Genomic DNA, 17,389 nt, shown 5'->3' with positions numbered 1-17,389 from the left:
ATGTGAAATTTGGTCAATAGAATAAATAAATTAATGAAGTAAAAGTACTGTTCCTCTTGGTCAGGATAGTCAGTAAAGCCAAAGAGTACATTTTCCCACAAGAGTGAAAAAGGTCTTAAACACTGAATATTTTCGCTAATAAACTTTTGGACCTTACACCACAGTGTAACGGAGTATGTACAGTGCCAAAATAAGTGCACGGCAGTTTCCTCATATTCATTACAAAAATACAATTTACATTTATTCCTTCTTTAAATTTTTGTAAATCATGATTAGCTGGAAAAAATCTATGAATGAGCTTATAAGAAACTTCTTTAATCTTATTTCTAAGATGGTATTTCTGTGGTAACAACCACACTTTTCTCCAGCAAATCAATTTTCCATTCAATAAAGAGACCCAAAGAGACAAAACATAAGGTACAGTAACAATTTCTCTTTGGAAAAGAGTGCGGATAGCTCTATTATTAGTTTTGGGATTTAATGAAAAACAAATTTTACCAACATAAGATTTAGTAACATCAAAAGACACTGAATCGGGAGAATGGTGTATATCAATAGCTTTAAATAGCCTGAGTACCTGAAGGGATTCAACCAATAACGACTGCAAATTCTTTGAGTAACTGGCGTTTACAGTAAGAAAGGAATTTATCATAAGAAAAGAGTGTTTCTTCTTTATTATATAACTGACTTATTTTAATATTAATGAACCAATTTAATATCGTTGTCAATCCAGTTCTTAAGAAAAAGCCGGATTGATTGACTTTGCTGTTGATTTAGCAATAATGGTACAACGCTAAAGTCCAATAGTATTCAATAGATTACAAATGTAATTTCTGAGGAAAAAATTAACAGTTAAAAATTAAAAACGAACAAACAAATTACCATGAGTTTTAAATAAAGTTGAAAATCCGATCTACAAAAATTTATCAGAAAAAAATTCTAGTTTTGTTGAAAGCATAAATTTGTTAATAAAGATATGTAATTATAAAGATCAGTGGATACAGATGATATGTTAAGACATTTCTGGAAAGTTTCATTTTACATATACTGTATAAAAGTCAGCTACTATTATTATTATGCTATTAAACTATATACTATTAAACTATATACGATTAAATGTATTATAATGGTGATCAGGGGTAAATAAAGGGTTGTCAAAGAGCAATAAAATATATTGGCATTAAAGAGGAATTTATTTATTAATTCTAATTTTCAAATCTAAAAAGAGAAAGAGATCAACTCAGAAATAATGCACAACAGAAAAAATAAAGGTTCTATGGATTCAGTTTAAATGGCAAGTCCAAAATGGAGATTAGTGTATAACTGAAAAATGAAATTCTTTCTGAATTTAAGTACATGTAGGCCAAATAAATGCTATCAAACATCATCAAAAAGCAGTTAATATGTAATATTTACATGCATACCAGTCAGAAGGGATTACACACTCACTTGTTAGATTATTTCTCAAGTCTAAGCATGGCAGGAACCTCAAGATAAATATACACCTTCAGTAATGTGTACATGTGTCACTCCTCCATAGCCAACACTGATCCCTGTCTGTCAGAAATCATTAACACCAAAGAGTAGAAATAGGTGATACAGGCCAATCAACACTGAAATGAGATTAGAACATGTCCTGTTTTTATTCTGTGTGATTGCAATTTGAGTCACTGAAGCAGACAGCAATGGATCCTGTTGTACAGTAGGAACATTCACTACATTAAATCAGCCCATAAGGGCACCTCATAGCTGTAAGAATAATTAGAATAGAGCAGCAGGCAATGTTAAAGCCATGCAGTTATAGAAACCAGAATAATAACAAATGTAGCTGGGCATCATGTGAAAAATATTAGAATCCATACTGCACATGTTCTATAGTTAGCATGTAAGAAGAAAAGAAATAAGGACCAAGAACACAGCAATGATGGGCGAGTAACAACCTGAAATTTATTTGTAAATCTATTACTGAATTGTCTGTGTGGAACAAGCATAGATAATGTACAGAACAGCATCCTCAAATGGAAAAAAATAACGATTTACCATAACAAAAAAAAACAAACAAAAAGTTCCTCCAAAAAGTGATAAGTTAACATTCTGTCATCATATTTACAATTACATTTGGTTTAAAACAAGGTAAAGAAAAAAGACAAGAAAAAGTAGGGGAAAAAGGACAACTTCTTCATGGCAGGCTATTTACAACTGTATACATGGGCACTGCTGGCCAGGATGCTGTTGCTGAAAGAAAAGAAAAAGGTCAAATGTTAACCAAAGGACTCTGAAGAGCTCCCATCACAAGAACAATGCCAGCCTAAATCATTCAAGTGGGGTTAAGTGGAAAGGCCCATTGGTCTTCCATAGTTAAAGAGCAATGGCCCAATCCACTCGAACCCCCACCAGCTGCCACTGAAATGCAAAGACTCCTAAAGCTATAGCTCAGTAAATCGACTAATATAGATACTTTACTACCAGTATTAGGCTCAACATTTGCTTTTCTAAGTGTACTTCACAAATATATGAATAAACATTTACAGATAACTATTAGAGGCTTTGCATGTACTGAAATTTTTCACTCTTAATTAAATATGAAATTTGAGATGTGCAATTTGTCAACCGTTGTGCTGTTGAACTCTCCGGTCTGATTGGTCAGAAGGTGTTGATTAATTTTCTATAACCGTACGGCTAAAATGGTGTGCGCTGCAGGTAAAGTTTTATGTTCTCATTCAAATAGGTTTCTATTGTATAGACATTAGGCACTTGTACAGAGGACAGCTACAATTTAATTCGAACAAAATGGATTAAAAAGTGTTAAGAACAGCAATGTATAAACCTTGGTTTGGAGAAGATTTCTTTACGTAGATATTTACTTAACATTTATTTAAAAAAATACTGCAGTCAGTGTCCATGCTTTTTGATATAAAACTGTTCCTTTAAATTTTCAAGACAGAGGATTTTGTGGTTTCACATTAATGTGACAAGCTGCATTTTATTATCTTATTAGCTTCAAGAGAAGAAGAAAAAAAAGCTTATGAGGGAAACATGTTTATAGCCATTATAACGAAAGTGATAAGTGGAACGAACTTGTTTCGCAGTTGTTACATTACATGTAACTATTAACAAATTAAAGATTGCAATCAGTGGCGAATTTCTGTAGTACAGGAGTAATAAAAGCTTTCAAGACATGTCATTATAGGAAAATTATCAACTTCAGGGTGGTAACAGTAACTCCAGTTTAAGGTACGTTTAGTATGCAAAGCAGTGAGGTTCAACATTGTGGCAGTCATATTAAATGTACTGTACTGGTTTTCCCCCGTTTAATGTCCCATTAACAGGTATTCACCCCAATGATTGTGTAATCACAACATCTGTCTGTTCTTACCTATAAATGATTCAAAAGTGTATTGTGGAGGTCTTCATACACCTGCTGGTAGATCTCATCTTTAGATTTCAAGCCATCCAGGTGTTCTAGTGCATAATGGGAAACTTCAGTTAGAATCTCAGTGATTTTACTTTAAGAAACACTTTAAATATGCTGAATTTATAGGGAAAGTATACAAACCAATTGGCAAGAGGCTTTCCTCCATCTCTGCTCTGTGTTTCAGGTACATGGGCCACACGTGACCATCAAACAAGCCTGGAGGGTCGGGGACGATGTACTCTCTTGTACTGTTGATGACAAAATAGTGTCGATTCAGACACACCCTTAGATTTAGTTCACTTGTTCAGTCATTTTATTAAGTTATAACAGAGTTGCACAATTAATTGTAATGTAACTGTGATGACAGTGTTTGTTTTTGCCAAGTAATTAAAACAATTCTTTTAGCCATTACCATGCATCCTATTTCATACAGTGCTTTAAAGACCATCTTACTCTTTTGTTCTGATCTGATCTGCTCATTTAATTCAGTACATTTACATTATTTTACTCTTATCGTGAATACTGAAAAAGGTGAATTTGTATTGAACCCAGACATGGATTATTTTATACTTGTAAAGTAATACACTTTTAAAAGTGTCTTATAGGGTCAAGCATTCATTTTGCACACCAATTACCTTCTCCTCCACTTGCACTCTTCATAAGGGATGGTGATGTAGTAGCACTTGTCAAACACTTCCATCAGAGGCCTGTTCAAAGGAAACCAGGACACAGCTCTCAATATTTATCAGTATTACACAGTTGTATAGACTATGGGAAGTTGGGTAACTAAATGGCAGATATCACTCAAAAGGAGGGTACATGTAGTTCAGAAGCACAGAACTCCCCAGACACCAGATATCACCTTATCAGTGGGTCTGCAGAGACAGGTCACATGACCTGCCCAAGACGCTACTGCACCATGCACTCTATGAACCCCACTCGCCACCGCCACCTCCCCCCCCACCAAGTTCACTGAATCACGTGACCCATGACACAGATGTCATTCCAAGAAGATAATCTTCATTAACTAAAATTCAGTATGTACAGTTACACAAAACTCACTTGTAATTGTACAGAAGAAATCCCTCCACGATGAGGGTGTGGTTTTCATCCTCTGGAGGTCCCATTTCTGTCGCCGGGGTCACCTGGACGCCGTGAGAGCGCGCAAACTTGACTGGGTTCTCCATCCAGCCTTTGATGGTGTTCACCATGGCTTCCATATCCAGTGCTGTTATCACTATAAAGAAGAGAAACAAGGCAAACGTTCAATGAAATAAAACCAATAAAGCCTGAATGATCAAATTTTTTTTAAACACTGCACACAAGTGGATGGGGAATTACATTTGGAGATGACTTTTGTTAGGGACAGTGTCTACAGTGAAAGGAGTTATTGGTCGCCTATGGCCAAAACTCATTCTTACCATCCCACTGTTTAAAGCCGTCCTCTCCGACTTCTATCTGATCCGGTGGCTGAAATAACAGTGACCAATAAAACACTGCAGAGGCCTCAAAGTGATCCGCAATCTACTAGATCTGATCATACCGTTATCACAAACATACTCTGTCCCCCAAACCCCAAAAATGACCAATTGTGTTAGCTACATTCAACAGTTCAATGTGCTTGGTTTTAAATCAGCTGTTTAAATCTGATCTAATGCTTCAACTAATATTTACAACTGTTACATGTGTGTTGAAATGCACAAGTAGGAAAAAATTACTTAATATTTTGGGAAAAAAAGGGGGGGTTAAAGCAGTTAAGGAGTAAATGTTTGCTGAAATAGCTTTGTCCTTTGGACACAAAACTGCATCTGTGCTTTGTATTTCTAAGCAAAATGCAATAATAAAAAATAAACAGAAATCTAAAACTGCTTACTCACCTTGAAGAAGTCATCTTGATGTACCACACAACAGTTAGGTAAGGCTTTGACTAACCTATTGGTCAGTGTGGTTTTTCCACCATTGGTCACACTATAGAGAGGAAAAAATGCTTAAAATGGGCGACAGACCTGGACAAAACAGGTGAATAACGATGATAAAGATATTTCATTAAACCTTGGTGCTGAAATTGTGGTTAATATTACTGAACATAACCCTGCTAGCTTGCTAGCTGGCAAGATGCACCAATTTGGCGGGATAAATCCAGCTGGCATGACAAAAGCTATAACTGGTGCCAGCTTCCCATATCCTGATATAATTACAAAACATTTCGCAATTGTCCAACATATTTACTGTAGAGACATTATTTTATCATATTATTTAGCTTTTCCTCGATCTTTTAGGCTATCAATAAGCCAACATACAACTTATGTACCGCTAATAATCTGTAAACAAACACCCAAGAGTCTTCTCTTAACTCATTTATTATACCAAGCAGTAGCTGTGATTTTTTTTTTTTTTTACAAATTTTATTTCATATACAAAAGGTTTTCCAATTTCAAACAAAATGAGTTCATTTAGGTTTCATTAAACTGTTTTCGTTAAGCAGAGTCCTCGCGCGCACTGTTTTAAATCTCCCGCTTAAAATCACTTCCTTCCCCCTGCACGCGCCACTCGTTACATCAGCTCCACTCATTCACCCACAACTGTTATTCTGAGAAAACATTAAAATACTACAGATATTGTATTATATCTCTTAAAAAAACACCTTACACTTCTCTACGAACCAAAAACTGTTTAAAATAACTGTTAAATATACATCACCAACATTACTACAGTTAATTTAAACTGAAGATTTTGAACATTTCATCACTTACCCGCCGATTCCTATAATGAATTTCATTTTTATCCTGGCTGTTTTCGCCACTAACAACGAACTAATAATTAAACAAAACCTGTATTATTATTATTAACCTAACACGAGGTCAGACAGCACCACCTCCGTCAACCACTAGCAGCATGGAGTATTTCTCCAGCACATGGCTATATGACTAGCCTGTGGTGCGTCACTCAGAGGCCTGCCCCGCTAGGATCTACCAATCCCGTGCAAGGAGGGGCGTGGTTACTGGTTGCCAGGCAACCACCAAAGGGCCACCTTACCAGCCCAGCCGGTTTCCCTGAGAAGTAAAAGGGCCTCGTTCCAAATCGCAGGTTTAGGTGATCAGGAAGGCATATCACAGGTAAATGAAGTTGAACGTAGTACACGAAATAACAGAGAAACTGAACAGTACACAAACAGTACTGCGGGGCCCTTGAGCAAGGCCTCAACTGCTCACTTATGAGATAAATGAAAGCTGCTCTGGATAAGGGCATCTGCCATATGCCATAAATGTACATCTGAGATATGTACTGTATATCCCTTGCTTAAGATATTATTCGTTTTCAGCACAGCACTGACACTGACATGGTGGTGTATATGTTACACCTAAACGGTTGACGAACAAGGTAGCTGCAATTCGTCCATAGCAACCCATGGGTTACAGTCAGTAATTGTTCTTTTACACAGTGCACCCACCTGTACCTGACTGCAGATACTGATAAAATTGCCAGTGCATGTAGCCGTAATGTTTAGCATGCATTCCCGGGGGATCTGGAGGCCTATATATAGTGATTCCCATGTTTATTTAGACGTGGAATATAGGTGAAAGGGTCCAAGGGCACCTTAACTCTGTGGCACACTTCCAAAGAGTTCTAGCTCATATGAGGGGTGAACATTCAGATAAGTGTGTTCATATAGTCATGTAGGCCTCCCATATGTAAATTTATTATCCTGCAGTTGTGTGACAGTACATATTTCAAATATTTAATTACATATTTCGATTATATTCAAAATATTTCAAAGGTTATATCCTAACGCAAAAATAACTGAAAGCTCAGCACTGGCAGTCACTAAATGGGTGATTCCACATTTGGGGTGCCATTTGTCTCCCACTAATATTACTTTTACAAATATGGATGGAAAATAAAGGTAAAAGACATGAATAAAACCTATCTACAGCATTTAACAGCATTTTGCCTGTCCTAGCCCACTCCCAAACTACACTTTGAATGCACTATGATTAACATACTTTCAGATATTGTATTATTTTTTGCATTAATGTGTGAATCTGTTTAATATCTCATGCTTGAAACATCCTTTTCCATAAGTCATCATATATAATCCATCCATTAGTCCATCCATGAGTCATCATAGATAGGATATGAAAACAGGAAATGCACATTATAGTTCCACAGCATTCACTCTACGGTGTTACTTGAAAGCATTTACCCATTTGAAATACCTGGAAAATTCCACAAGTCACATTTTCAGCAGGAAGCTGTATCATCCAAATTTCCTGAAAATAATGAGAAGAAGAAAAGTATTTTCTCTCATATTTTTATACTTTAATTATTATATTTTGATACTGATCAAAGAGGTCACTTTTAAAGAGCAACCCTGTTACCCAAATTATAGACTGAAAATAAATTATTAATTTAAAAAAATAATGAAGTATATCATTGGGAGGTCTTTAACATCCTCATGCCATTAGCATGGATACTAGTTAACCACATTTTATATATTTGTTTGTTTCTCTGCTACAAAAATTCAACTCTGTTACTCATTTAAGAGTAAAGTGGAGGTATTGTCAGCAAAGAATCAAACGAGAGATTGTTGCCTGAGATGGGTTACCAGCTTTTTTTGAAAAGTTAAATGCATGTTTTCAATTAAACATTGAAATTTTTTTTAATTTTAAATTTCAGAGGGACAAGGGTTATAAATCAAGCCATAATTCACTGGCAACAAGAGTAGTGTTCATATCACGTACTAAATATCACCTTCTCGCTATTTGTAGTGTACGAGTGCTGTATGTGACAGTAAGGGTCATTCTTTGTTTAGGTGTACATGTGCCCTGTGTGTATGTGGGTGAAAAGCAGGGAGAGTGAAATTTCTATTTATCCACAGACATGTGACATAACTTGGGTAAACGTGCTGAAGGAGCCAGCGTCAGAGCATGTGACCAAGTGTTTATGTGGTCACAGGTACATAGTAATAAGTGTTTCTCATGATTACCTTTTTCCCATTTCACGTACACACTGCCTGAGCTAGTGTTTTATACTTTCAAAAGTATCTGAAGTAGATTTACTAATGAAACATGTTTTCTACAATCTTTCAGAAACAATGTTTGATTTTTCATTGTGTAGTTAAAAAAGTTTTTTTAGAATATGGTTTGGGATTAAGAGATGATGTCTACTACTTCTCTTAACAAGAAACGTCATAGTTTATATCTAAATAAATACAAAATTTGTTTCAGATATTGTCCATGGGATTTGCTTCTATAGAAATAGTTAAAATAAATCTTTAAATGTCTAATGTATTTGAAATAGCATAGTTAAATAAAATGGTGAATAGGCCTGATTTATGCCATAAAGGAAACCTCCACCTTGAAAAAAATTTCATACATTTATATATAAATATTTGTGATGGATTTAGTGACTTTGGTGCTAATTTGTTGGTTAGTGCTGCATTTTTATTATTCCCATGAAAAGAGTGGCTGCTGTGTGCTGTATGGTCATCACGGGGGGTACTAATAATGCAGTTATAACGACATTTAAAAGGAAAAAAAAAATGTAAACATTCTCAAACATAAGGGATAGTGGTCAGGTTAAGCTGTTAGCTCCTAAAAAAAAGAGCAAGAGCTTCTTTTCTCATTGACCATTTTCAAGTCATTTAGGGTGTTTCTTTCTTTTAAGTTTGAAAATCCATGTATGGAATCCTTCATTCTGGAGACCTACCATAAATCAACACCTATATCAACACCATCCAGAGCTGATTATTATATGCCGTAATGAGGAAATATAGCCTGGTTAGGGTATAAAATAGTAGCAGACAGCTGCAAGCTAAAGGCCCAAAACCAGCAGCCAAAACTGAGTATTGAGTCATTAGCGCTATCTGTGCATCTCATACAGGCTCAGTGTGGAGAAAAGAAACCATAAGGAATTATATCATCAAATGTTCTGCAATTCAGTTTCAAATGTGATGAACCTCAGTGAACTTGAAGAATGTTGCTAGAGTGATTACAACTGGGTCATTTTACCAAAATGTTCGACCAAACAAACCTGCATCAGTGTCAGATTCAAACAGGACAGACAATTCAGAAAGTCCACACAAAGTTTGCATAGCCAGATCAAACCTGAACCCGCTATGGCCTCTCCATGGCCACATTTTTAATAATATCAAATTTACAAATGCAGACAGGAAGTTGATGGCTAAAATCTTGTATGATCTTTTCATTTCATTCAAAGAAACAACATTAACAACATTACTTTGGTAGTAGAAATGTATACAATGAGCCAATGTCATTCATATACTGTTGTTTAATTTTGAAATCTTGACATTCAGAACGTAAGGCAACATAAAATTACCACTGAACAAAATCTGTGATGATCCATATTCTCCAGCAAGTATTGATTTGCACTTCAGCAGAACTTAAAAAGATAATAATTTACCACAATACTGATGAAGGAAGAAAGCATTCAAAACATTAAAAAAAATCAAAATGAAATAGCCATACAAACAAGCAGCAGAATGGACTAACACATTCAAGCTGGGCATGTGTACACACAGATGGGAAAGGTAAACTTTGCATGCATCCCTTTAAAGAATCTCTCCTGAGCAAACACACCTATGATTTGTATAGGCAGGTGACAGCATGTTCTTTAAGATGGCACTGGCCAAAAAGTGGACATCAGGGTCTGTCATTAACCAGGAAGCTGTGGTAGCGAATAGACACTGGTCGAGGTTATACACATCCTGCTACTGAATACAGCAATATTTCTCTGGATGGAGTGCCACCTGGTGGTGGATTTTTCCAGAAACCTCTGATAAAAGAGACCCTTTTATGCTGACCTGGGACCAGTGTGTGATTTGTGTGATTACAGACCATAGCAAGACAGGAAAACAGAAAGCTGGACTTAGATCAGCAGATAAGAGTGACTTTTATGGAAAGGTCTTCCAGTCGTTTCTCACAGGACTGGTTCTTCTACTCTTGTAACGGTTGTGGTTGTTGCTGATGGTCTGAGAAAGACAAAAGAACTTGTTAATAGTTAGATTTATTTCCGCAGTCAACAGATATGATGATCTGTGACCATTCTCTAAATACTCTTGTAATAATTACACTGCCAGACCAGTCAAGATCCTATATTATATTTTATGTTAAACATAAAGCAATAGATTTATCTGTACATCTGTATAAGCTAGGGTTAAATTGTGATTTTGAGATTTAGAGTCAGGGAGCCACTTCTTTAACAATCTAGAGTTACAGTTGCAAGAAAAGGTTTGTCAGCTCTATTGAATTACCTGGCTTTTCACATAAATGTAATCTGATTTTCATCCATGTTATTAGATTAGGCAGACACATTCTGCCCAGTGTAATAACACATAGACACTACTTATAAGTATTTTATTCATAGGCTTAACTGGTTATTACTCCTTGGGCACCTGCCCTTAATAAAAGGATCTGAGATCTGCCTTTTAATAAGCCTTCAGATATATGATTTAGGTATTTGGTGCCACACTTGATTAATATCTTGCCTTGCTCTGTAGCAAAAGTAGTGATTAAACAATAATAAATTATAATAAGCTGAAGTGACAGTGGTTGGGATAAACTACATACCCATCTGTATTGGCTGACACTTGTTTTTCTTGTGGCTGATGCTCCCCCTCTTCTTCCATCCTAAACACACACAGGCATTAAGGGTAAATGTGTTTGTAGCATTCTGTGCAGTTCAAACCCACCTCAAAATACACTTCAGTTCAATCTAGCTCAGGATGATTACCGTTCTTTTCGTGCTTTGATCCTTTCTTCATCATACCTGCAACAAAGAAGCAGCAAAATGACTGACTTTAGAAAGACATTTTAAATCATAAACCTCAATACATTAGTGCCATTAAAGGAAAAATCCACCCTGAATATTAATTAACATGTAATCCTTAATGATGTCCAGGACTGAATTGACTTGGTCTATTTTCATTTTGGTTAATGGTTTCATACATTACCCACAATGCTATTCAACTGCCTTCTGAAAGTGGTGCAGTGGGATTTATGCTGCATTCAAGGCAAAGTTGCAACTTGTAATTCTCCAACTACAACTGGTAAAAATGACCAAAAATGCCCCCTCAGTGTCAGCTTCTGCAATTTCAGAAGTCAACTTGGGGTAGTCTTCTCAATTACCAGTTCTTTCACCATTTAAGGAGTAATGTCAAATCAACATGGCCACACACAATGTGAATAGTGTAACATACCCCTTCTCTACTTTTAAATTAGGTTATAGCAGTATTTGGCTTTAGATCAGTTAATATACAGGCATATTACTTGGTTAAATCTATAATATTGACCAGACTAATCACCACAAATGCAGCATTAGCCCTTGCTTCATTTCTACATAAATAGATTGATGCAGCAGTGCTTTAGTCCTTCAGTCTGTCCAGCTCTCTCACTTCCTCATCTGTACACGCTGCTTAGCTTCTAAATCTGCAACTGTCAGACTAATATTGCCAGGAATGTCATCATGCTCATCATCTCGTAGATCGCTAACCAGCTGAGCTGTGTCTCTGCTGTAACTCAGAGCGTTTGCATCATACAGCTACGTTGCATTTTGGGACACTGAGTCCAGAATTTGCACCAAAGTCTCCACTACTTCTCCTCTGGATTTTTCATTAATGTGACACTGAACATCAATGGAAAATGGTGACTAAGGAAAAAAGGTCTTGCTCTTTTGTTTTTAGGAGCTAACAGTGAAACCTGACCATTATCACTTACGTTTGAAATAACTGCATATGTTCTCCTATTAAACATAATTGTAACAGCACTAGCAATAACAGTGTTCCCCTGTGACATCAGAGCAACACACAACCACCAACTTCTCACTGAAATAAAGAAAATGCAGCACCAACCTATCAAATTAGCACCAGAATCACAAAACACATCACAAATATTTCAATATAAATATATTTAATGTGTTTCAGGGTGGAGTTTTCCTTTAATGCTAGCCATGTTAGCTAAGAGGATGAAATGATCGTTGTGTGATGTAGAACACTTACTGTATGACACACTCAGGGATGTGGATGTGCTCCATGGGGACGATCTGTTCCAGTTCCTCTAAGCTGTGCACGTAGCGGATTTTGTTCATAAACTTCACACTGCACAAAGACATAGACTAAACACTTGACATAGTTGAAAACATACACAATACACTTCTTAGCTACATTAGGCTCATAGCTTGAACATAAAAATACAGAAGTGAATGTCAGACCCCGAACATTTTGGCTTATATTTTAGGCAAATCCAACATTGTGTAAATGTCATTTTTGGTCAAATTATTGCTTAAAAATAGATTTTTTAAACTAGAATTTTCATTAAAAGTTTCACTGCCTTTCTCCTTTTATTATTATTATTATTATTATTATTATTAGTTATTCAATCATAACTGTCTGTATATCTGGTTTAAAAGAGCTATTTCTATCCTGATGGTATTAAAATTACCATGGTCAGTTAAGAATGAAGATGACGAGGATGATGACAGCTCCTACCTGATGAAGGGTCTGGAGATGGCCAGGACTGTGCGTATGAACCAGGATGGATGTGCAATGATCAAAGACTTGAGGTTCTTCCTCAGTCTATTAAAAAATATTTAAATGCTTTAAACATGATTTTGGTAGTGTTACAGTGTTGTGCTGCGCAATTAAAAAATCCAGTTAGCATTTTCTTTCTGACCACACCATTAATTGCAATGTTGCTGAGCTATACACATTTTTAGAAACAAAAAGAGCTCAAAGGCTCTTTGTATAGTTAATGGCTATTAGCTTTCTCAAGGGTTCTGCTTGTAACTGTATCTGAAAGGAATACCCAGTGTTGTAGGATTTTACACAGAATCATTAATGGTTCCTTTTTAGAGGGGCAAACTGAAGATCCCTTATAGGTGCTAGACGAAAACTTTTTTCCATGTGTGTACTGTAATAGCTTAGTTATCCATCCATCCATCTTTCCAATATGTATACAAAAGATATACAGGGTTACAAGATTGTGCAGTTTGAAAAGTCTGCTTTCTGTTGACTTAAAACAACAAAACGTTACATGAACCAGTTTTGCTCCTAATTTGACTGAATAACTTTTTGATGAATAATTATAATATGATTAAATGTCAAGCAGAGTAATTGTGATGACCATATTAGCCATTATCACACAGCCTGAAAATGTCAGAATGAACAAGCAGCTGTAGGTGTTTTTACCTTCTGTCAATCATCTGATAGCACTTTTTCAGCCAGCTGATACCAGGCATCTTGCTGCGTGGTGTTCCGCCATTCATATAGATTATCATGTAGTCCTCAGCTACCAGCATCTCCAGGCTGCTCACTACATACCTACACTCAAATGTAAGGAGGAATTTGTTGGGAGCATTAGATTACTTGAAGAAAGGAAGAGTGACAGTGAAATCTCATCTCCACATCTACGCTCAATCCCAGAGACCCCCTTGCAATGTAATTCATCTTATCTGGTAATTATTAAGGTGTAGAAAAATAATCAACAACGGGGTGGTGTGTTGCAGGCTGGTGCAAAGCGGAAGTACTTGTACCACCCTGAAGCTGACTAATTTTCAATAAAAGCATGTCCCGAATGACTCTTATACTTCAGAAATTGGCTAACAATACTATTTTTTACTTATTAAAGAACAGCATGTGACTATAAAACAAGTTAGTTCCTGTTATCATTTATGTTATAGCAGCTATAAACAGTCACCTGCCTGTATTTTTCTCTCTCATTATATCTTGTTATATTGTTAATAATTTAAAAAAGCAGCTTCTTAACAAGAAACTGCAAAATGCAGCATCCTGAAGACTTCCCCATGGCAGAAAACCTACTGATTATTACAATTAATTATTACAATCAAAGTGTTGAACCTGGAGACTTTCTCCATAAATGTTAAATAACCATCTACTTACAGAAAACATAACCGTATCCACAATTATATCAATTTTGTTAAGTAACAGCACATTTAGATTACATAGATTACATGGAGTGTTCACCATAGTTCACCAAGTCCCTGTGAATGAATTTTTATTATAGAAATATAATCTATTTAAACGAGTGCTTTAATGTAAACCCGACATTTATTTTACAGCCAGCACTACTGTCTCTACTATTTTAGATCTTAAAAAATATCCTGGGAGACACATAGAATTCACTATTTCTATGTACATAAAATATCATAATCAGCTACTCACAGAAAGAGGTTTTCCATGATATAATGGTAATCTGGACAGCTGCTGTCAGGCAAATAGCATGCTGAAAACACGATGATGGCATTCAGGCCTTCACCATAGTAACCTTTTGAGCCAAAGCAGAAGAAAGGAAGGCAGTGACATGGTGGAAAATGACAGTGTAAGCATTAGACAAGAGAAGAAGATTCACACAAGGGCTTACCTCCATGAGAGATAACACGCATGTACGGCCGAATGAGCTGCATGTCGATACGGTGCTCCTGCTCGCCTATGATGACGGTCCTCCACAAGCGACCATTTCCAACATCGCCCTCATCTTCAGCCCCTTCTACAGGCCCTGAGTTGGCTGAGGCCACTGGTGTGTCATCTGCACATAAAGAATATAAATCATTTATTTATAAATAAATGAATTAAACAATAAATGATTTATAAATCATTTATAAATCATTTATCATTTATTTATTCATTTGTTTTGTACCAGGAACAAGCTCAAAGAAATAGAAATAGAGAGCACCTTCCCATTCCAGGTCATTGCCATTGGCTGGGAACTCCAGTGAGTCTGTCTCATCAGGAGTTTCAATGTCATCAACATTAATGTCCAGATCATCAGGCGTATCCAGGAAATCGTCGGAAAGCAGGGACCCTTCGCTTTGATCCAAAGACAGGTTCATATCTGGCGCTACAAGAGTGCGGCGTTTGCGGTGACCCGGACCTCCACCAGCTCCACTGATGTGAAGTGAGCTGGGAGGAGCTGAACAACAAAAAGTGCAGAGAAAGATGGAAGGGGTAAATATTCAGTCAATACATTTCGGTGCTTCATGTTCACACACTTGATGGATCAGGCATACATACAGTATGTGCACTTACATGTTCTCTCCTCACCATGTGTGCCGGAAGGATCCATATCTCCCTCCTCTGGAAGTGGCCTTACAAACACACAGACAACATCCCAAACCCAGTTAGATCTCTGCAGTCTTGGAAAATCACATTTAGATAGACTAAAGTGGCTGAAAAGGAGAGATGGATGAATAATTTATCAAACTATCCCATCTTTGCTCTGAATGGGTCTTGTGTTGAATGGAGCAGAGACAGCGATATGATAATGAGCAGCCCGAAAGCGAGAGAGAGAAAGCGTCTTATCATGCTCTGAAGTGTTCACTGGTGTGCGGCCTGCAGCTGCTCCAGCACTAATAAAGTGCTGCTTAACTTGCACGGGGTGTCAACATCCCCCAACACACACACACACACACCTCCCACACACACTATTCAGTGAATAGAGAGGGAGAGGACAGAGAGAGATAGTGCACTGCGATCAGGATGCTCATGTTAACAAAACAAACCAGTATGAACCCAATCTGTAATATCACATCAATTTATTTCTTTAGGACCTAGAAGAAGAAGGATATCAATGTTTATATATATATATATATATATATATATATATATATATATATATATATATATATATATATATAAATTCTGACAGCTTTTCTCAATGTCATTGTAGTTGTAATCACTGTCATTGTATCATCACATTATTCAAAAATGCATTGAACAGATAAACATTCCTGAAATCAAATATACAACTTCAGCTTGATTTAAGTGCAGGCCATAACCAGAAGCCAAATATAGAAAATCAAAGCTGCTCCATCACTTACCTCTGTGTCAGGGAAATGAAGATTTTGCTGATTCTTTTCCAAATCGGCACTCCTCTACTTTCTGATTTCACAAAATATCATCTTTTCAATTGTTTCTAATGTTTAGAGCATCCTTTCTAGCCAGTGATGCTGAAACTGTGTGTGTGTGTGTGTGTGTGTATGTATGTGTGTTTGTGTGTGTTTCTCTATGCGAGCCCTGCCTCCATTTTCCTGGTGATGCTGTGTTGTTGGCTCTGGCCTGCGTCACATGACGTGGCTCATTACCATTTAAGGAGAAAGCTGCACCTGCTCCCTCTTTCTTCACGCACAGAGGCGCCATGTGATGACACACAGAAATCACACTGCTGCTGACCCAGGATCAGAGATTCACTGCCCATGCTCTTGTTACTGCCAAGTCAGTGAAGGGGAAATTCCAGCACCAGTATGTCTAGATGGATATTATACCTACACAAACCAAGTATCTCATTCTTTGACTAGTTATGAAATGTAAGTTCTGATACACACCTTAAATAAAATAATCCAGCATTGATTTTAGGACTAGAGGAGAGTGGGGTAAAATTAGCCTTTTTTTTGTACCTAATTTGACTTATAGTCAAGGGAATATGAGACAGGAATAAAAGTAAAGCATTCAACACAAGTTCAGGATGTGTTCCATCAACTGAAACCTTAGCAGTGTGCCTAACTCAAACAGACAACAAAATATGGCATCCCAAAAAAAAAGTGGTCTTGTGGCTCAACTTGCCGCATGTAAGGGGTAAGTCGAATCATCTGAGAAAACAGTTACTAACCAGATTAACCAGATTAATCTGATTAACCAGATTAAGTAGATTTTAAAGTATAACTCTAAATATAATTATTTAATAATTAAATCCCCCATTCTGCTGATATTATTGGTGTTCATGAAATAAATATTACAACTAATTTGTCTACAGTTCTGAAACCTGAAGATGGTTTGCCAAGTCTCTAGGATTAAGAAATAGACATGAAAGACTTAAATTGAATGAAACTTCTATTATTTTGAGGAATATCCACAGATTATTTGTTTTATAATTTCAGAGTAGAGTCTCAACTGTATGCTTGGCATAATAGCAACATTTTTAGCAGATAAACATAACACCAACG

The 17,389-nt window shown here is 36.5% G+C and overlaps 2 protein-coding genes across 3 annotated transcripts; both read right to left on the bottom strand.

The window, feature by feature from the left end:
- Nucleotides 1-1,922: 1,922 nt before the first annotated feature.
- Nucleotides 1,923-6,330, bottom strand: mibp (muscle-specific beta 1 integrin binding protein). 2 transcript variants are annotated; one of them, XM_026930928.3, is made up of 8 exons: nucleotides 6,169-6,330; nucleotides 5,293-5,383; nucleotides 4,837-4,885; nucleotides 4,478-4,652; nucleotides 4,051-4,122; nucleotides 3,557-3,663; nucleotides 3,377-3,462; nucleotides 1,923-2,235 (listed from the first exon to the last, which is right to left on the bottom strand). In XM_026930928.3, exons 1-7 carry the CDS (start codon nucleotides 6,192-6,194, stop codon nucleotides 3,377-3,379), a joined length of 606 nt encoding a protein of 201 aa, XP_026786729.1. In that variant the 5' UTR covers nucleotides 6,195-6,330; the 3' UTR covers nucleotides 1,923-2,235. The 2 variants fall into 2 exon arrangements, with proteins under 2 accessions (XP_026786729.1, XP_053094322.1); XM_053238347.1 differs by lacking the exon at nucleotides 4,837-4,885 and having other exon boundaries at nucleotides 6,169-6,295.
- A 3,358-nt stretch (nucleotides 6,331-9,688) lies between these two features.
- On the bottom strand, nucleotides 9,689-16,506 carry atcaya (ATCAY kinesin light chain interacting caytaxin a). The gene is made up of 11 exons (XM_026917247.3): nucleotides 16,268-16,506; nucleotides 15,477-15,535; nucleotides 15,124-15,360; nucleotides 14,812-14,976; nucleotides 14,613-14,715; nucleotides 13,620-13,751; nucleotides 12,921-13,007; nucleotides 12,432-12,530; nucleotides 11,168-11,203; nucleotides 11,005-11,064; nucleotides 9,689-10,406 (listed from the first exon to the last, which is right to left on the bottom strand). Exons 2-11 carry the CDS (start codon nucleotides 15,511-15,513, stop codon nucleotides 10,355-10,357), a joined length of 1,008 nt encoding a protein of 335 aa, XP_026773048.1. The 5' UTR covers nucleotides 15,514-15,535; nucleotides 16,268-16,506; the 3' UTR covers nucleotides 9,689-10,354.
- Nucleotides 16,507-17,389: the final 883 nt, after the last annotated feature.

This window comes from Pangasianodon hypophthalmus, chromosome 11 (genome assembly GCF_027358585.1).
Source record: "Pangasianodon hypophthalmus isolate fPanHyp1 chromosome 11, fPanHyp1.pri, whole genome shotgun sequence".
In the NCBI taxonomy this organism is placed as follows: domain Eukaryota; kingdom Metazoa; phylum Chordata; class Actinopteri; order Siluriformes; family Pangasiidae; genus Pangasianodon; species Pangasianodon hypophthalmus.
The sequence above is the reverse complement of the archived record's forward strand: the minus strand, read 5'-3'. Positions and strand labels throughout refer to the sequence as shown.